This window comes from Bicyclus anynana, chromosome Z (assembly GCF_947172395.1).
Source record: "Bicyclus anynana chromosome Z, ilBicAnyn1.1, whole genome shotgun sequence".
NCBI lineage: Eukaryota > Metazoa > Arthropoda > Insecta > Lepidoptera > Nymphalidae > Bicyclus > Bicyclus anynana.
In genome coordinates this window covers 9,872,102-9,894,084 of record NC_069110.1, presented here as the reverse complement: position 1 = coordinate 9,894,084, position 21,983 = coordinate 9,872,102, and the positions used below count along the sequence as shown (strand labels likewise).

Here is a 21,983-nt window from a genome sequence, read left to right as displayed (position 1 = left end):
TATTGTTTAGTAGAGAGTACCTACTGTACTTAAAAATATTTCAGAATGTCATTAATAATTTTTTCAGCATTACAACCTCAGACCTATCACAAAAAGACTAGTATCGCACCCAAATTTACCAACAAAATTGTCTATCGTTTTTTGAAGGTAAACTCACACAAATATTTAACACTAATAAACATTTTCGTCCTTACACTATTACATTTTGTGTTCTTGCACTACACGTAGGTAACAGATATCGCTATCAAATTAGTTACTCTTATTAATTTAAGATGGCGCTATTATTATCTAACTCTCCGACATTTAAATTAGGAGGAAGCAAAGTTTTCAATGACAGTTCCCAGACGGCTCTATTTCTTCCGACATTTCCGACAATCATCGTCATATTTTTAACCAATTTATACGAAATCATAAATACTACACTTAAATTTTCCTCTTGAATCACTTTAAAATGCTTGTGTGTGGTGAAAACCAAATGAAAATTGCAAACAGACAGAGGGACAGAGAGAGGTGTGGTAGAAGACTTTGTTTTATATTATTAGAAACAATTTGTAAGGTGCATCGCGACACTTGACATATTCCGCTATGGCCATATATCGTGAAACGCATGAGCTGTATTGTTTGTCATACTACCACTCGAAATTGGCTTCTCACGTAGATGATTGTATTAGGTACAATTTGTAAGGTGCATTGCAAAATTTGACATATTCCGCTATGGCCATATATCGTGTAACCCAGGAGCTGTATCCCTTGTAATACTACCACTCACAATTGGCTTCAACGGAGATGAATTTACTAGGTACAATTTGTAAGGTGCATTGCAAAACTTGTCATATTCCGCTATGGTCATATGTCGTGTAACCCAGGAGCTGTATCGTTTGTCATACTATGCCTCTCAAAATTGGCTTCTCACGTAGATGAATGTATTAGGTACAATCTGTAAGGTGCGATGCAACACTTCTCATATTCCGCTATGGTCATATATCGTGTAACCCAGGAGCTGTATCCTTTGTAATACTACCACTCAAAATTGGCATCTCACGTAGATGAATGTATTAGGTACAATCTGTAAGGTGCGATGCAACACTTCTCATATTTCGCTATGGTCATATATCGTGTAACCCAGGAGCTGTATCGTTTGTCATACTATGCCTCTCAAAATTGGCTTCTCATGGAGATGACTGTATTAGGTACCATTTGTAAGTTGCGTTGCAACACATGACATATTCCGCTGTGGTCATATATCGTGTAACGCAGTAGCTGCATCGTTTGTAATACTAACCCTTCAAAATTGGTATCGTCCGCACGGTCCGTTATATCTCTGTCAACAGATCATCTACAACATTGCATTGTTAGTGAGTTGCGTAGGCATGCAATAAATTGAAACGTAATATTTTACCACAACTCAGTACAGCATTGACACGTCGAATAACTTACCGTTCCTCAATATATTGCTTATTTGTATCGATTTCTCGCAACATCTGAGACGGTCCTTTGAAGAAAAATGCTACCTATATGTTTTAATAGTAGTACGAGCTATTACTGACGTTTCTACCATTTCATATTATAATATTGCAAGGCCAAACCTCCTTCTTTATAGGAAATATGGACATTAAAACAATCACGTTACTCTAATGGTTTGGGGGACTTGTGATAATGTTTTGACTTTTTGACGATCACTATCAGATTTCAAAAAATACCCTGGCTGAGTTTGTTAAACCAAAGCGCGTTTTAAACCCTGGTAACTTTATTTTAAGTTTACGAACAATTATTATCACCAATATCTAATATTTTTAGATGAAGTTTCGAAAGTGGTTGTAATCTGAGCCTAATTTAAATAAATTAATTATGAATTTGAATTTAACGATAATGACCCGGATTTGGGAAGTTGAACAATTTGACAAAAAATTAGTTTTGGTGTTTGATCAAATTCAAATTTAAGGAAATTATTCTCTCATTTATATATAGGTACTTACTCTCACAATCCACTTAGATGTTTAGGTTGTGAATGTCAAAACACAGTTCCCATTTCGAATAACTTATAACGTCAAATATAAATTCCCTGTTTTAAAGCCGTACAGTATTACTGACTTTAAAATAAAGACGACTAGGTCCATTTTACCAACGTAACCGTATTTCGATACTTGAAAACGACTCTACGTTTGGGAGAGCACAGCACGCATTTCATTTCACGCACTTGAATATATTGGCAGCCTCTCTGATGTAGTACCTAATAATATGCTTTTTCCACGTAGGTGACAGTTTCAATTGTCGACGCTAGTCTCAGTTCGCCACAAAATGGTAGACGAAACAAATGCGTTTCAACGATATTTTATAAATGCTAAAAGTTTGTATGCCTACGCTCCATACGTAAGCAAGGCAACAAAGTTCGGATTCTTCTATACCTAAAAAAAGGTTGTGATTTTGGGAGGTTGTAAAACCGACTTTGAAACTTCTTCCACCATTACAAAGCCACGTTATTTGTAAGTGTCAAAGGTTATATTGTATCCCCGTGTTTCCATGGAAACAGGAACTACGTGGTGGAAACCGTAGTGCATCTGCTTTAGATATGATGGGTTCGTAGTCGTCATTGTCGACAAGTTAAATTCATATTCGTTAACTATTCGTTCAATGAAGATGCTATCCATATCATGCTAACATGTGTACCTATAGGTGTCTTCTCCTGACTGATAAATAAATTGCTTTTTTTTAATTTAACGGCAAGTTAGCCCTCGACTGGACCTCTCAAGGTTTTTACGCGGTTTTGTACGGGAACGCTAAATCGTTTTGCGGTACGTCTTTGTCGGTAACTAGCCACGCCCGATGCCTACCAGCAGACCTGAGCCAATTTAAATTTAGTTTAAGTATTAAATCCTACACTGACTCGAGTTAGGAATCAAACCACAGTTCTGTGTTGAGAACTACAGGATTACCAACGCTGGGCATAAGAACATCGCCAAGGCTGTATTTAGTCACAACCCTACGGAAGACTTATCGCAGTAAAATGAAATTTAAATTTCTATGTTGACCCGAGTCGGTATAGCTCTTAGGATCACTGATTGTAAGACCCCTTGCTTTACAATAGGTCATTAAATTAAGTATCGGATGCATTGTATTGAACGGATTTTTAATTTTGCGGTAGACTCATGCGATCCGTACGATGAGGATCAGTGGACGCACTTGTATGATTTTCTATATAAAGAATACTACAATCTGTTTGATGAGATGCGTCCGATACTTTCGATTCGGATCTTTGAACGAATGCCTTTAATGATCTATTGTAAACTAAGGGGGCATAAATTAAAATGATCCTATGACCGATACTGACTTCGGTATTAAGTTTATTTTTTTTGTGGACGCCTTTCATTAAAACGGATATATAAAACGAATGTTCTCTGTCATAGATTTGATAAGCTGGCTGCCGAGCACCACTGCCTCCGCATCAAGCTGTTGGGTGACTGCTACTACTGCGTGTCGGGACTCCCGGAGGCGCGCGATGACCATGCTAAGTGCTGCGTTGAAATGGGCCTTGACATGATTGATGCGATTGCGTAAGTTTTTATTATAAGCTGCCATTTCCCTGACCAAAGATTTGGATAGACAAAAACAAACAGCTTGGATAGACAGCTGCTATTTCCCTGACGAAAGACGTGGATAGACAAAGATCTACAGCTTGGATAGACAGCTGCCAATACCCTGACCAAAATCGTGGATAGACAAAAACAGACAGCTTGGATAGACAGCTGCCATTTCAATGACCAAAGACGTTGTATGTGGCGTGAACTTCATAAATAGAACTTCACAAAAAGTAATAATTTTCCGAGGTGTATTATTTGTATGTATAACTAGCGGACTCGGTCAAGCTTCGCTTTGACTTACGCCTACCCCTACCCTACCCATACCCTACCCATACCCTACTCCTACCCTACCCCTACCCTACCCATACACTATCCTTACCCTACCCCTAACCCTATCCTACCCCTACCCTACCCCTAATTTTCTTTGATATAAACCTCACGGAGTCCGAGACCTTTCCAACGAATGCAAAACCGTGGAAATCGGTTTGTGCGTTCTTGAGTTATAGCGTCAGGAAGGAAAACCCGACTTATTTTTATATAGTAGAAGATATAATGCCAGTCCTAATTGAAAACACTATGCACGATGTGTACTGGTAGGTGCAGAAGGCACAAGGAATGCTATTGCAGTATATTCTTGTAGAACTTTGTCATGAAAATATCAATCGTTAGGTCACGTTCACATTTACGAGTGTTACGACAAAGTAGAAGAGGTAACTCAATATTAAATCAATAATGAAATGTATCACTGTGTACCACGAAAGATAGACATAAACCATCATAGCCACGTTATAGATTCAAGTTCGAACATATTTAGGATTAAAAAAACCGCGCTGTACCAAATCATTGAAGTGGCATGGCTATGCAAGATATTGGAAGTTGTCCTGATAAAATTATCACGTCATCTGTCACTAATCCGATTGGTCTATTCCTGCACGGCTCTGCTCCGTTAAGTGGAAACGCAAGCTAAAGCTTTTCAGCAATATGTCTTTGAGCTAAATCACTTTCGACAGAGCCGGTCTGTTTTTCCTTTCATATAATATATCACATTGCAATTTAGCCGTGTTAGCCCAGTAGATATGACTACCTCCGATTCCAGAGGGCGTAGGTTCGGTTCCGGTCCGGGGCATGCACCTCCAACTTTTCCTTTAAGTGCATTTTAAGAAATTAAATATCAAGTGTCTCAAACGGTGAAGGAAAAAGATCGTGAAAAAACCTGCATACCTGAGAATTTTCTAAATTGTCTACGTGTGTGGAGTCTGCCAATACGCATTGGACCACCGGGGTGGACTATTGGCCTACCCTCTTTCATTAAAAGAGGAGACTCGTGCTCAGACGTGAGCACAATATATGTTGATATATTATTCCAATTTAGGTAATAGGTATAAGATTGGTATGAGTTTATAAAATTGTAAGCATAAGTGATGAATTGAATTTGAATAAATTGCAACGTGTATAAACAATTTTCTCGCTTGCGCTTATACAGCCGTCAAATCCTATTTGAGATTCTATCAACAAAATAAGGAAAAATGTTAGCCGCATTTTTTAAGACAATAAACAACGCAGCCGAAATTTGAATGCCTAGAAAGAAAGGTTAAATTTCGAATAGCCTTCCCAGAATTTTGCAATGGAAGTATGAGTAATCAATCTACGGGTCCTAATAATATCTACAAAATAGCCATATAGATATCTGCCATTCCTTTCAGTCCTATGATAAAAAACTGAAAGAGGAACTATTGACTTGTAGAATACCGACAGATAAGCAGCCATTTGCCTTGCTCCAAGCTTTGCAGTTTTCTTATACCCCCAATACACCACTCGCTGCGAAGTTGATCGAACTTAATCGAATACGGTAATGTAGGCACAAACTTCTTTCGGTTCGTGCAACTTCGCCTCACCTCGCTTATCTTCTGATCGTTGTGAGATTAAAGTTACTGCTAAAAAACGATTAGGCGCACCTCGCTACACATTATTCGATTCACTTCAGGATTTTGTGCAACACATGGACATAGGCCTCTTGCATGGATCTCTAAGCAACAACGGTCTCGAGCCGCCAGCATCTAGCGGCTCCCTGCAACCCGCTTGATATCCTCGGTCCACCTAGTGATTGACCAATACTGCGCTATCCAGGGTCACCATTCCAGCACATTGGGACCCCAACGTCCATCGGCATTGCCACTTCAGCTTCGCTACTCGCTGAGCTATGTCAGTGAGTTTGGTTCGTTTGCGGATCTTCTCATTCCTGATTGGATCACGCAGAAAAAATTCAAACGTAGCTCGTTCCATCGCCCGCTGAGTGACTTTGAGCCTTCTATTAAGGTCCACCTTTTATGGTTTATCTTTACGTGTAATTTCTCTGGCAGCCTGGTTCGTGAGGTGATGGCTGTCAATGTGAACATGCGCGTGGGAATCCACACTGGCCGCGTACACTGCGTTGTGCTCGGCTTGCGCAAGTGGCAGTTCGACGTGTGGTCCAATGACGTCACACTCGCCAACCACATGGAGAGCGGCGGCGTGGCTGGGTAATATTTATTTGTATTCATCATCATCATCATCATCATCACCATCATCATTACCAGGTGTTTCCTGGGTCGGATGCAGAAAGCAGTAATACTTGAGACGGCGCTTAGTGTGAGGACGTCACTCTGGAGCCCTAACCAAACTACTGGATGATATTTTAATATTTTTTTTAAATGTTTATATTTTTACAGAACTTCCATTTGATTTTATGATATGTACTCGTAGGAAATATTGACTGAACTAAAGCAAATCAAAAGGCAATGATAATCAAGCCTAATAGCTCAACGGTAAAGCGGCCGGACTCATAACCGTTGCGTGCACTTCATAGATGCATAAACACAATGCATACCCTGAGAATTCATTAGGTACCTGTATTGGAGAAGGAATTTTCCATTTTGTACAATTTGTACCTATAGTGCATACCCTAGTTAAAAACCTTGTGCACGCCACTGACCGTGGGTCGGTGGTTTGATCCTCGCCCCGCGGGACTATTGTCGTACCCACTCCTAATACAGTCTTTCCCGACTAGTTAGAGAATGCCATATTTAAAAATATATTGCGAATATTCTTTAAAAGATAAAGGAAGAAGAAGAAATACTTGTTGCACACAAAAATACAATTATAAATTAAAACAATAAAAAGATAAATTAAACTTAGCATGCAAAGGCGGCCTTATTACTAAAAGTAATCTCTACCAGGCAACCCCTGACGAGAGAACTTGCGAAGAAAGAGCGAGAAGATGCAATATTATATGTAATTATATATATAATTAATTAAATAAATATAATATTACGTAAATATAATATTAAAATTTATATATGTTTTACATAATTTATTACAACTAAAAAAATATATATAATAGTAAATAACAATAAAAGGTTCCTTTATTTAATTGAAAATTTAAACTGTGTTGTTAAGGCGCGTGCACATCACCAAGGAGACGCTGGACTGCCTCGGTGGAGAGTACAAGGTGGAGCCCGGCAACGGTGGCGAGCGCAATGCCTACCTGAAGGACCACAACATTGACACGTACCTCATTGTTCCCGATGACACGAGCCGGGTGGTAAGTCACTTTAAGCTTGCAGGACCTTGTTATATGCAGTCCTATGCCTTGTTATCTTACAGGCTTGTTATATTCCTGACAACATAACACAATATTCGTGTACACTGTACAAATATTGGTACGAGATCTGGCATAAAAACTATGTACCCTCATCTGTTATTTATTTGGAATAAGAAATAAATGATAGAAAATGTATACATTGACACATTGCAAATAGGGTGCCTAGCTAAATTGCATTCAATGAGTATTATAGTGGGGTTGCTAGATATAATCAGTTAAGTTGTGTTATTTATATACCGTCATCAGTTATTTAGTCATCTAATATGTCAAATGAAAGCTTTTTTTATTCTTATTAATTGCCACTTATCTAGTGTACGGTTCTGTGTCTAATCGCAATTTAACTACGCAATTTGTCACTGTGAATATAATCTAACATTTATTTCTTATCACTAATAAATAACAGATGAGGGTATGTATTTCTATTGTCGGATCTTGGACCATTATGTATTATGGCAAAATCTGAGAATTGATCACTTCATTGTTTTGTTCATCATATCAAATGCCGTGGCCTGTAGACCTAAGTTGCGTACAAAGACATATCTCGAGAAAAACAATTGACGACCAGTTGAAGTGCAATCGAAAATGTGTCTATCTCTCTCTGTCGTTGCGTTGAGACGAAAGAGAGCGATATTTTAACTCCGCCGCTATTGGTGGTCAATATCTCTTTTTCTCTTCACGAACTATTCTTTGACGCACGCTAGCCCTACAGACCTTATATATAGTAGGGTAGTTGACACAATGTAAAATGTCAAAAAGTATCCATTTTTCCAAATGCCAAAAACACTGTCCGCCGTTTCGCGGTGTCATAGTATTATTAAACTTATACACGTCAAACTAAAGGATGACCGATTTTTTGCTTAAAAATGATATAAAGGTCTTACAGGCTTTTACACTCGCAGTTTTCCTGGAATCTCTTTAAATACACAATAATTTTAATATCAATTACTATACTTTCAAAAATGTGTAAATGTGTAATCATTTTAATAAAAAGCTGAAAGGCGAAACTGATAATCAAAACTTTGTTGACTTAATATCACAGATAATATAGACCATCATGGCGGATAGCGTTTTCGGATATTTAATTTATGGTTGTTTTAAAAATAGATGTCAACTAGCCTATTGATCACTTCAAGATATTATTATGGTTGATAATTTCATGAAACGATCATATTTCATAAAATGGAAATGACTTTCCCATCCAGAAACACTTTGCCGACAAGAATTGTCTACTGTTACCTACTGTCACCCAGGCACACATCACCTTCAAGAAGTATAGAGTCGCAAAATTTTTGACCTGGACCCTGACTGACCCGGTGGCCAAAACTGGAACAAACGTCGCGGCGATCGCCATTTTGCAAAACATTGTACTAAACGCTCTGGTTTCTTGGTTTTAACAATGTTTATTTATATTTTATGTTATCAAATTTCATATTACACAACTCTACATAAAAAAAAATTTTTTCTTTATCCTTGATTTTATTTTATGTTTTTCTTTTTCCTCATGCTTCAAAATTAGCAGAACCCTGTTTTTCCTGCGTAGTTACCATTACCGTAGGAATAGAAGGATGAAATATAGCTATGTTACTCCTTGATGTAGCTTGATATTAACATCATCATCATAACAGCCGATGGACGTCCACTGCAGGACATAGGCCATTTGTAGGGACTCCTAAACATCACGATCCTAAGCTGCCTGCATCCAGCGAATCCATGCGACTCGCTTGATGTCGTCAGTCCAATACTGAGCTTTTTACAGGTGAATTTTTTAAATCGGTCCAGTACTTTCAGAGTATATTCAATGAAAACACACAATCAAATCTTGCTTCTAATATTAGTATAGAAAAAAATCAATAGTTTTGATATTTTCAATTCACGCAGCATCTACTGATTGTCACATAAGTGATAAATAACAATTAGAGGCTAGTTTTGTAAATGTCTCAAAGAAGGTAAAAAGGTCGTCTAGGAGGTGTAAATGTGATCCTGAAACATTTTGTTAGATACTCGTATCGTCCATTTATACGATATTTAAAGTACGAGATTTAAATACACTTTAAATATTGTAATGACATAATTTGTTAGTAAATAAGCAAAAAAAGAATTTATTTAATACATGCACACAATAACATATCATCAAATTACAAAATTAGTTTTATAAGTTTTTTAATACTGAAACTTCTATTTCTAAAACTACCTTGGTTAGGTATGGAACAGAAAGAAGATAGTTGATTATAAATGTAACTGACACGAAGTTTTTCAGAGATTTCGTGTTGTTACTCGTGCTCTATTAATCTATGGAACGATTTGCGCAGTAATTTAATTGTGATGAAAGTACTGAAGATATGGTTTACGGTGTATTTCCTTTGCCTTTTCCTGCGGGAAAGAATACAGTTAAAACATCAAAATCAATTCTGATGCTCAAAACATAATTATAATACTGATTTTTATTTAATACCATAATTAATTTAATTACTGATTTATAAATAGTTCCAGTGTTATTACTAACTCCAGCTCTAATATATAATAAACTCCACCTGATATATAGGATCTAAAATCCCTTATCTAAGACGACCTTCACCGACCTGTCTACTAGATGAAAACTTTTTTATATCAAGTTAAAAATATCAATAAATTTCTTGACAAAGGGTTGCCTAAAAATTCAGTCGAGAATATTACGAGTATTAATTATCAATTTCATTACTTTTACTAGTTTGGTAATAGAAAAACTCCAATTACAAACGAGCGAGCGAAAGTATGAAGCCTATAAAATATGCAAACGTTAGGTTGACTATTATTTTCCTATCTCTTGGGTAGGCAGATATAAACAGGTAAATCAAGCACACAGCACTGGTCTAGTTAAGTATTAAATTTCATTACGAACACGATGGTATAGAGTTATCAGCGAAAAATCAGTCCAGGATCTCGCATATCATCAGGTCTATGATTATTCATATCCTGGACTGTAATTTTTTGGCAAAACATTGGAAATTTATTAATAACATATTGAGTACTTTTCATGCAGTGGGTATTCATTCACAGGTCGGTGGGTCGATTTTATTCGGATCCTTACATTGAAAATTATTTACATGAGATTAGATAAAGTAGAGTACAAAATGTGCATAACTTGGCATTAAAGCTCTGATGTCTCTATTATAAAACTCACTTCGTTCGTTTTATAAAATTCACTAGTGCTTAAATGGCCGTATGTTACCGTTTTATAATCTATTGTTTTATTGTAGGTAAGATGTATAATATACATATATTATTTTATATTGAAATTAAAAATATATCGCACTCTTAACACCATGAAAAAATTACACTTGAGCTTTCTACCTTAGAGAAAAAATAAAAAACTGAGGGTTTCCTGGAAGCGGTGAAAATGTTCAGCATAATATAAATGCATTTTCATAAAATATTTTTAACATGGTAGCACGGCTACTAATAATGTTACGACCAACTTAATTAGTCTCATAATTTCCTTAGGTGAAGCGCACGGTAAATGACAAACATGTTTACCTTCTAAAGGAAATTAGTTATTAATAATGAAGTTACTTTGCAAATATCTTATAGTTATATTAAACAGCTACAATTACTAATACCTTCATGTAATTGAACTGGAATTACGAACAAGTCTGATGAGAGTTATATTGTTATTATAATTATATTTATACAATTGTACATATTCAAACTTTATTTCGTTGTCCATATTATTCTGCCGTCCTAATGAAGAGTGCAATAAGTCGTGTTTTTGGGCAAATTGATTTAAGTCCATATTCGTAATCAGGAAAATGAGTTCTATATTTTCGTCTTAGACGTCTTTTTTGTATCTTCAATAGTTTAGGTTTTGTTGTTTAGCATAACTGCAATATGTAGTATTACAATTTGGAAGTAGCTAATCATAACTGAAATATCTTGAGTTATGACTTGGATAGCTTGTCGTGGTGCTAAAAGTTAGCGTTGGTATATAAGTCAGGCAGTCGGTTTTTTATACATACCTATAAAGAATATAGAATATATTCTAGAGTTTCTAGCTAGCTCTTCTCAGCAGTACATGCCCTCCGAACTGATGTATCTGCAAATAGACAAACTTGACGTTTCAATATTGTTGTAAACTAGATCAATTGTTGTTTTTTTTTAATTTTAAATTTTACCAAATTTATCTAAGTTCATTGTTTGATTATCTACCAGGACAAGAAGCCACAGAACTCGTTCGCATTGAATGGGAACATTTCGAAGGAGATGCGCGTCATGGGCCATGGTTCGCAGCAAGGCAGAAACACCGCAAAGTAAGTTTCATGTCACACAACAAAAATTATTATAATTTAAGTACATATTATCAGTATAAAATAATAATGTATTATGATTTTCATAAAAGCCGTGATAGCCCAGTGGGTATGACCTCTGCCTCCGATTCCGGAGGGTGTGGGTTCGAATCCGGTCCGGGGCATGCACCTCCAACTTTGCAGTTGTGTGCATTTTAAGAAATTAAATATCACGTGTCTCAAACGGTGAATAAAATCATCGTGAGGTGAAAACCTGCATACCAGAGAATTTTCTTAATTCTCTGCGTGTGTGAAGTCTGCCAATCCGCATTGGGGCAGCATGGTGGACTATTGGCCTACTCCCCTCTCATTCTGAGAGGAGACTCGAGCTCATCAGTGAGCCGAATATGGGTTGATAATGATGATGATTTTCATAAATCGTGTACCTCATTAATAATTCTTTACTTAACACTACAATGTTCAGTGTCTTTTCTTCAGATTTATTATATTATTATTTTTTGACAGGATTTCAAAAATATAAAACATTTAAGTAACGAACAATTAGTCGAGTCAATTTAACCTTTATTAACGACTAGCGACCCGCCCTGACTTCGCACGGGTGCAATGCTGATACTAACGCGCTATTTATTGGCACGCTCCCGCCGCCAACGCTACGTCCCGCAATTTTTAAATTTGTAATATCTTCGTAAATATTCATTTAAATCAACTGCTGTAAAGGACCATAAAGATCTATATTAAATCATATTTAATAAGATAAGGATTAATCCTGTATTGGTTGAAATCGTTTCGAAAATTAGCCATTATTTGTCGTAAAAGGTAAATGACAAAAAATGCTATTTTGGGATATCCATAAGAGACAAACCATCGCCAAGTTTTTTGTAGACCTTTTCAATGTTTACTATACTTAGTACATTATTTTGATAAATCTCGTAGGGTTCAGCCTGCGGAGTAGCCTGCGAAAAAAATGTAATTATTTACGACATCGCATTAGAAACCTCAAAAATACCAGTATTTTTCCACTATTTAATGGATGTTTTTATACATATAAAATTTCCTCTTTAATCACTCTATCTATTAAAAAAACCGCATCAAAATTCGTTGCGTAGTTTTAAAGATTTAAGGATACATAGGGTTATAGCGATAAAGAAAGCGATTTTGTTTTATAATATGTAGTGATGAATGATGGAACCCAAACTAAATAGATTTTTGTAAAAATATATATTTAAGAAACTTCTATAATTAAATAATGAAAGCTTAACTATTTTAATAAGTATCAAATATTTTAGTATACCATTACAAATAAAAGTTGTTATCCTCATAAATAACTATGATCATATTCATTTAAAATGTCACATAATGGAATTTGTAATAATTTTTCTTTTCTTCATCATCATGATCTTGCCCCTCAAAATTTCAATTTTTAATTCATTTCTATATGAATTTTTAATTTCTTGTAATCTAATATGTAGAAAGCTTATGTCGGAATATTTATTAAAGTTTTATTATTATTACACTTTCGCCTTACTGTGTTCCTAGCGTGTATGCCCTTTCAATAGACAATAGTTAATACAATATTGTTCAGTAAAAAATGTTCCGTCATCGGCTTGTTCGCCAAAATTAGTAGTGTTTATAAAAAAAGGTGTTCTGAAAAATCTATTTTTTTTTTTTTTTTTATTTTGAATAAGCAAGCGCTTAGGTGCAATCATGCCTGATGGTAAGCGATGATGCAGCCTATGGTGGAACGCGCTTGCCTAGAAGATATTATAGCTTTTGGTTGAAACATTCTTGAAGTAACTTTGAAAGTGCTTAGATTAGATAGGATAGTCGAACTACGCAACTAATTACGATGTTCCTGTAGATCAATATTGGAGTTCACTGAAGAGTTGGGTTATAGTTTTAAACAAGAACTTAGTTTGAAAGAGAACTCCCTCATGACCGTGATGTTGGGCACTCTGCCCTTAGTCTTGCTAGTGTATTACGAATTGTATTTTAAATAAATAAGATACAAGTGAAAGATATACTTACAGCAACTTTAGGTGTGATTCTAAACCCACGTCTTACTAGACACGGGCATAAGTTAGTTATTTCTGCATATCGTCTCCAAAGAGTAAAAAAATCTTTTGTAGGTTTGAGTGTACTCTTCTATAATAAGATCCCCAAGACTGTGATGGACCTGCCAATGCATAGCTTTAAGCAATGTGTTAAAAAACATTTACTTAGTCGAGGGTACTACAACATTGATGAGTTCCTTAATGATAAAGATGCTTGGAGGCCGTTGGATCAGCTTCCACCTTCACACAGGAAGTAAAACTATAAGAAATGTAAACAGTAATTGTTATCAATTGTAAATTACAATACTGTATGACTTTTTCAAAAGAGCAACTGTTGAGTTTCTTGCCGGTATCTTCTCAGCAGGACCTGCCTTCCGAACCGGTGGTAGAATCTTTACAAATAGTAACGTTGACGTGTCAAAAGTGCTTGTAAACTGAGCCTACTTGAAATAAATGATTTTTGATTTTGATTTTTTGATTTTGATTTTTTAAACTAAAGCTTTAGCATTATTTTCATAACAAGCTTTAAGACAAATACGAATACTGTTTCAATCGTATAGTGTTAATATATAACTTTCAATAACAATGATTGTCTCACAACGTGTCGCTAATTTTCCGCCGTTAACGTCGATTCTGTGCACAATGTGCAGGCAAGTGGAAATTTTAATTAGGTACATCCCACTCAGTTTTACACCTCAGCGCTTCAGGATCCGTATTTCTAATCTATATTAGATACGTCATGTACTAATTAATGCTTTTCTTGGCAATAGGTATGATCATAAATGCCACAATATGATTTATTAGCTGCTGCGTCTTAATCCAGTCTATAATCTATGTTAATTCAAAATTTCAGCTAGTCAGTTAATTCCGGTTCAGTAGTCACGACGTGAAAGACTAACTCATTATATTCCATACCATCATAACCATCAGTTTTTCGCAAATCTCACAAATATCATGGATATTTTCGGGATATAAAGTAGTCTATGTGTTAATCTAGGTTATTATCTATATACATTTTAAATTTAAACCAAATCGCTTTAGTAGTTGCGTTTTGCGTTATAAAGTAACAATCATCCAAACATCAATACAAACTTTCGCGTTTAATACAATGTATTAGTCGACGATACGAACCTGTCAAAATTCGTTAAACCGGAAGGAAAAGTACAAACAATAAAAAACATACATACAGCCGAACGTAGAACCTCCTCCTTTTTGGAAGTTGGTTAACAATAGTTCATTCGACGCGGGATAATATTCTAAGAAAGTTATATTCTTTTTATTTCCTGTAATCTTAAATTGCAGATTTTATAATCTAAAAACAAAAATCTTAAATAGGGCCTCAGCTTTTTCACAATAACTAAAAAACTATAATGATATTGAAAATTTTTGAAAAACTCCATATAAGAAGATAACTTTTAGTAGCACATGAGATACTACTGACAAACTAAAGTTTCATCGCTGTGGGATCTTTGAACATATTATTTAAAAATCCAAATACATTATGCATTCTTGCTTTAAATAACTAGCAGACGTCTGCGACTTCATCCGCGTGAAATTCAATCTAAACTCTCAACCCCTATTTCACCACTTTAAGGGATGAGTTTTGAAAATTCTTGAATCACATAATATTTATTTTCTTATCATTTATTTTAGAAATTTCCATACAAACTTTCAACACCTATTTTACCGCCTTTTATTTTCTTTTTAGGGTCAAAAAGTACCCTATGTTTTGCTACATTTAGCATTATACTAAAATTAATCTTGATCTGCTCAACCGTTTAGCTGTGTAAAAGTAACAGACGGACAGACAGACTTACTTTCGAATTTATAATATTAGTATAGATTCCACAGTATTACTAATATACGGAGAAGAGCAAATTATAATTTAGACATAAATTAATGGTTACTATTTCTCACGTGTTGGTATGGTTGCGATAAATTACGTATAAACCTTTCAGCTATCCAATAAACTGAGTCTAAATGGTTGTAACGAATCAAAAATACTATAAAAACCTATTCAATCTGACATGCTATGTTTTTGCAACCACAGGAGCGGAGGCGATGCCAGCGCTGAGAATAAGCAGCCAGAAGATGAAGTGAACGAGTACCTCATGAAGGCGATTGATGCTCGCTCAATTGACCGACTCCGTGACGAGCACTGCTTCCCATTCACGCTGAAGTTCCGTAACAAGAAGATTGAAGCCAAGGTATTTTTTTTTTATTTTGTATGCTTATGCACTTATTTCAGAATCGGTGAAAAACACAGATTACCATGTTTAAGGTAAATCTTACCTTACCTCAAATGTGATAATCTGAATTATTCTTGCGAGACTCATTATTAACAGCCGATGGACGTCTACTGCTGGACATAGGCCTCTTCCATGGACTTCCAAATAAAACAGGCTCGAGCCGACAGCAAGGAGCAGGAGAACTGCGAATGACCAACCCTTGCGAGACTATTAAAAAGAAAATCTTGAAAATAAACAAAGTTCTTTTTACACTAATAGTGATATAACAAATGTTACGTATATGCCGTGATAGTTATAAAAAGCAAACAAAGTAATTGGAAACCTATGTGCAAGTTCATCTTTGTTTGATTTATGATTTGATCGTTTCCATTTTTTTTTTTAACTTTCAACCTTAAAGTCAAACAAAATCGATCGTTACTGCCCAGTTTCTATATTTTTTCTACTATTAAATATAGCCTTTCAATACCGATTGGCCGGTAAACCTATTCAAAGTTCCAACTGTTCAAATACCAATTTATATCGGTGTGCAGCGGTAAAGGTAGTTTATTTGACATCAATTTAGTTTCTATTTCAGTATACGAATTTTAGTTTTACGAGAGACGTGATAGCCCAGTGGATATGACCTCTGCCTCCGATTCCGTAGGGTATGGGTCCGAATCCGGTCCGGGGAAATGCACCTCCAACTTTTCAGTTGTGTGCATTTTAAGTAATTAAATATCACGTGTCTCAAACGGTGAAGGAAAACATCGTGAGGAAACCTGCATACCAGAGAATTTTCTTAATTCTCTGCGTCTGTAAAGTCTGCCAATTGGGCCAGCGTGGTAGATTATTGGCCTAATCCCTCTCATTCTGAGAAGAGACTCGAGCTCAGCAGTGAGCCGAATATGGGTTAATAACGACGAAATACAAATTTTATTAACAAGGTAAATTTATATTTTAATGATGATACTAATGCTACAAAACTTTTATAAAAAAGTATTGTACTTGCTAATTAAAGTTAAATAATCTAAGTAAATTAACTTATCTAATATTGCAGAAGATTAATTGCGATACTCACGGAAAAGATAAAAATATCATAGTATTTTAAACCTGAGACGAAGTTAAAACTGAACTAAATGACAGGAATTATTCGTTAGTCAAAAGACGTGTTTCAATAGATAATGATACTACATTCCCGACACCAATGTCTTCCAGTTTTTAAAAGAATCACTTACAATTACTTTGTAATATATAACCCCAGTATCATAAACACAAAGGGCGATGAAACGATCTATGCTCGGAGTTTCTATACGTAATCGAATTAGAAATGAGATCCGCAGAAGAACCAAAGTCACCGACATAGCTCAACTAGTCTGGCTGGCTAGCGTCAATACTGGCTGTTTTTGGTACATTTGTCTAAAAAACACAAACGCTGGTGTGCGTGCGCACTTCGTTATCTGTGCAGAAATGACAAACGCATGAAAATGTCATCATATGGAAAACAGGCAGATGCAAATTCATTTTTAGAAAGTGTGTTCAATGTGTGTTTCCTCGCAAATGTGTTATAAAATATCGTATAACATACGTGCGCTTCGATAATTACAGCCTCTGTTTCCTTACTATAGCTCTCGCCTTTGGCTCGAGCTGCAATATCGGCTGTGATTTTCAACTTACCGCACTTATATCGTAATTTACTATTACAATATTGATATCAAAATCGCATATGCAGTTTACAATTTATAATAAAAGGCCGTTCTGCTTTTGTTTATTTTTTTAATCCTCGCTAGCGTGAACCATCGGCAATGGGTGAGCTAACTTAATTAAAAATGTTCCTATCAAACGAATTTCCGCATCCGCACCTACGAACAATACGTATTTGGCTACAACCGCCTATATTTCAATACGTTCCCCTTTTTGAACCTTTTGTTGCCTTTACATTTTAATTTTATTACCATACTAGTAGATGCCCGCGACTTCGTCCGCGTGAAACCCTACTACTACCTTACCCTACAACCACACTAGTTACCCTACCATGCAGGGGATTAGTAGTGACTCAACCTTACCCATACCCTACCCCTAACCTACTCCTACCCTACCCCTACCCTACCCCACCCCTACCCCTACCATACCCATACCACACCCCTAACCTACCCTACTATGCGACGGAAGCTTAAAAAATGGAGTTACTTCTCCCGTTTTCCCAACATTTCGCTTCTCTGCTCTGGTCCTATTGATCGTAGCGTGATGAAAAGTATACTATAACCTGCCCAGAAGTATGAAGAATAATTTTACCAAGTTTCATTAAAATCCGTCGAATAGTTTTTGTTTCTATACGAACATACAGACAGACAGACATACAGACAGACAGACAGACAAAAAAATCGAGTCGTCAGTCCACCTGGTGGGGGGTCGGCCACTGCGCTTACTAGTGCGGGGTCGCCATTCCAGCACTTTGGGACCCCAACGTCCATAGGATCTTCGAACTATGTGTATGAAAAGTCAGTATTCTAGTTAAATTCGTGTTTGATTTTGTCTTGTATTTGCAGTACACGTCGGAGAGAGACAAGATGCTGGCGCTGTACTACACTTGCTCCATGTTCTTGTACGCTGGCGTGACGATTCTTCAGCTCATGGTCTTCGATCTGTAAGTTTTTTTTAAAATATTGACCATAATAATAACATTTAAAAAAAATCAAAATTCTTTTATTTCAATTAGGCTGAGTTTACAAGCACTTTTGAAAGGTCAGGTATATGTTAAAATTTAATTTTAACACTATATTAAGACTTTATTGACTAGTGGTCTTCTTCGGCGTTAAATTCAATATTGAAATATGCTATAATAGAATGTAGGCTTTTATTTTGCGCGATCTTAACTTATCTCTATACAAAATTTCATTAAAATCGGTTCAGCGGTATAGGCGTGAAAGGGTGATAGACAGATTTACATCCGCATTTATAATATTATAGCTTGGCAAATTCGTTGATGACACTCCCATGATATGCGGGCGACGGGGAGAAAGGCCTGCCTACATGCGCTTCCAAAAACGAGCTTATACCCGCGTATTAAACGCTAGTCTGAAATAGGTCTAACAATTATTGAAATTTATGTGTGTGTAATGTATATTATTATCTAGTATGGTATAGTATAGTATATTATTTAGTAATAAATAGACCTCTATCCACTTTGACCTTCTGTGGACTCGAAATATAATTTAATTTAATTTATAAAATATATTTTTTTTTTTAATTTTTATATAATTTAAATTATAAAATATTTTTTTTTGTTTAATAAATAATACGTTGTTTTCAGCACGGTGGGTACGGCAATCCCTATGGTCCTTTCCGGGGTATTCACGAGCTGCCTCACCTACTTGGTCCACAGCATTGGTTACCGGGTTAGTATCTCTATTAACTTTTTCTTATTTTTATCAAATTTAAAATAATCAATATTATTTCATATATTATGTACATGGAATAGGGGTCTGAAATAAAATTACGTATTTTTATAATTTTTTCAAACTACTAAAACGCAGTTCTCTATTTTGTGAAGTCAAGATGTTACTTGATGTCACTAAAGGAATATACGTCAAACTAATAATTTTGTCAAACACTAAACCCTCTAAGCCCACTAAACCTTAATGTTAAGGTTTAGTGTTAACGTGACGTCATGAAACAAGTAAAATATAGACCATCATGGCCTACAGTGCTTTGGCTCATCATTAACAGCCGATGGACGTCCACTGCTGGACATAGGCCTCTTGCATGGACTTCCAAACAAAACGGTCTCGAGCCAGCATCCAGCGGCTCCCTGCAACCCGCTTGATGTCTTCGGTCCAACTCGTCAGTCGGGGGGTCGACCAACACTGCGCTTTCCGGTGCGGGGTCGCCATTCCAGCACCTTGGGACCCCATCATCCATCGGCTCTTCGAACTATGTGGCCTGCCTATTGCCACTTCAGTTTCACGACTCGCTGAACTATGTCAGGGACTTTAGTTCGTCTGCGGATCTCCTCATTTCTGATTTGATCACGCAGAGAAACCCCAAGCATAGCTCGCTCCAGCGCCCGCTGAGTGACTTTGAGCCTTCTAATAAGGCCCATAGTTAGCGACCAAGTCTCGAATCCGTAGGTCATCACTGGCACACGCACTGTTCGAAGACTTTCGTCTTCAGGCACTGAGGAATTTCAGACGTAAAGATGTCGCGGAGTTTCTTTTAACTTGACTCAAATACCTACGCAAGAATATCCACCAGCTCTTGGATTATACGATGTGACGTAAGGAAGCGGTCCGCTAGCCGTAAGAGTAGCCGTTTCAGGCCTTAGTGCCCATAACTTAACATTATGTGTACTGTGTGTGTGTATCGATGTCTGTTCACTTCGTATACAGGATGCTCGGGAGTATTTCCCATAACTTCAAGGTGTTGACGAGTCCACTAATAGGAGCCGAACTGCATAAATAATATTTTTTCAAAAAATTCCGACTGTCAAAGTAACACACGCCTTTATCTATCCATTTTAGAACATATGTTCATTGATAATTTTGAATTAATTTTTGTTAAAGAATATAAGCCTAGAGTTACGGGAAATACTCCCGAGCATCCTGTATAAGTTTACCAACGCCGTTGAAACCTGCGATTTTGTTAAATTTATTTATCGTATTCCTTTATACAGCGGGCGAATAAGCGCATAAGGCGACTGTCAGCTATTTTGCACAACAATCGGTCGATGGCTCAAGTGGCCTCAGTCATGATGATTGCTTCCGTGGTGCTTCAGATCCAGATTGTCATGGTATGTTTATGGTATAAAAATAACATTTTTCATACATCGTATTTATAGCAGTGTCTTCATTTTAAACATTTGAGTTAATGGTATTGCTGGTTTTTGGACAATACCTCCCAATTATAAAACATCACATTTATAGTTATGAAAAAATTTCCTTTACGAAGTTCCATTAAGGTACATTCGTGTAGACTACGCGTTTTAAGGGACTCTACAGACATCTTCAGTTCAATGCGATGTAGGTAATCGTTTGTAGCCGTACCAAAATACCTAGTACTTACCAGTGAAATTCATTGCCACAGTTTCATTGTTTTTTTTTAATTATCTACTCATAAGAATATCTACTGCCATAAAATATAGAGCTGGAGTCAGCGACTTCACTTTGAGCAGTAAATTGTCTGGATGAACTACGGTAGTGGTTCGTGTATACGGATATCTGTAGATCGCTTAACTACGCCATAGATGTGGCGTGCATATTGCCGTAGGTTGTTGACCCATGTTGTTTTTTCAATATGGCTTTGAATACATTTAGCCATTCATCGAGTAAAATTTTTTATCAAGTATTTTGCCCTACTTGAGCGAAAGTGGTCAAATATAGTCCATCGTCCGTCGTTGGCAGTCATGCTTTAGTAAGGCGAAAGCAACCTTACTGAAACTTTTGCTAGAGTCCACCGAGAAAATCGAATTAATCTCTTAAAACACTCTTGTTCAACCTCCACTTCATTTGTGCACCTTTACAGAATTATATTGAATAAAATGTATTCTACTTTATGCAATAAAACTCTAAAATGCAGCTGATTAATAAAAACAAAACGAAAGCTTCATGTCATACCTACGATTTTCCCGCGAAACTCTACCCGTATTTTACGCGTAGAGCTTGCTACGCGTTTTTAAGCGCGCTACAGACATTCGTAGCTAACCGCACACATCTTGTAAAAACTACGTGTCAAAAACCTACTCCTGAATCTCTAACCAAACCTGCAAGAGAGTGTGGTCGGAGTGGAACTCCACCACTAGAGAGCTATAGTTTGACAACTTCGTTCGTAACACTCCCGATGGTCCGCGCGGGCCCGGGGACGGGTAGCGATGAATGAAAAACCCGCGACTGATGCACCTCTCTTCCACGCACGCACGATTTTACACCCGCGCAGTCTTTCCCCCGTCACTCGCATATCATGGGAGTGACATTAACGAACTTGCCAGACTATAGGTAATCTTACTATAGTCCATTTACTCATTCCGTAGAATTCTGACATTTCTATTTCCGTTTCCGGTGTTTCTATATGTAAAACAGTTCCCATAAAAAAAGATGACAAGTTCAACTAAAACTTATTCTTTCGATTCTAAAACTGAAATTTATACAGACTTAAGTTTTAACTTAATTATAAATCAATATAATATTATCTTTATTTTAAGCAACACATTTTTA

At 36.4% G+C, this 21,983-nt stretch overlaps 1 protein-coding gene across 1 annotated transcript in view; it reads left to right on the top strand.

The window, feature by feature from the left end:
• The window catches only part of LOC112047963 (adenylate cyclase type 6), a 104,083-nt gene that overhangs the window by 66,454 nt on the left and 15,646 nt on the right, over positions 1 to 21,983 (top strand). Inside the window, exons 14-21 of the mRNA XM_052890775.1 lie at positions 3,405 to 3,551; positions 5,939 to 6,097; positions 7,014 to 7,158; positions 11,404 to 11,501; positions 15,600 to 15,756; positions 18,324 to 18,421; positions 19,088 to 19,172; positions 20,447 to 20,563. Coding sequence (XP_052746735.1) covers positions 3,405 to 3,551; positions 5,939 to 6,097; positions 7,014 to 7,158; positions 11,404 to 11,501; positions 15,600 to 15,756; positions 18,324 to 18,421; positions 19,088 to 19,172; positions 20,447 to 20,563 — 1,006 coding nt within the window. The remainder of the gene's footprint in view (positions 1 to 3,404; positions 3,552 to 5,938; positions 6,098 to 7,013; positions 7,159 to 11,403; positions 11,502 to 15,599; positions 15,757 to 18,323; positions 18,422 to 19,087; positions 19,173 to 20,446; positions 20,564 to 21,983) is intronic.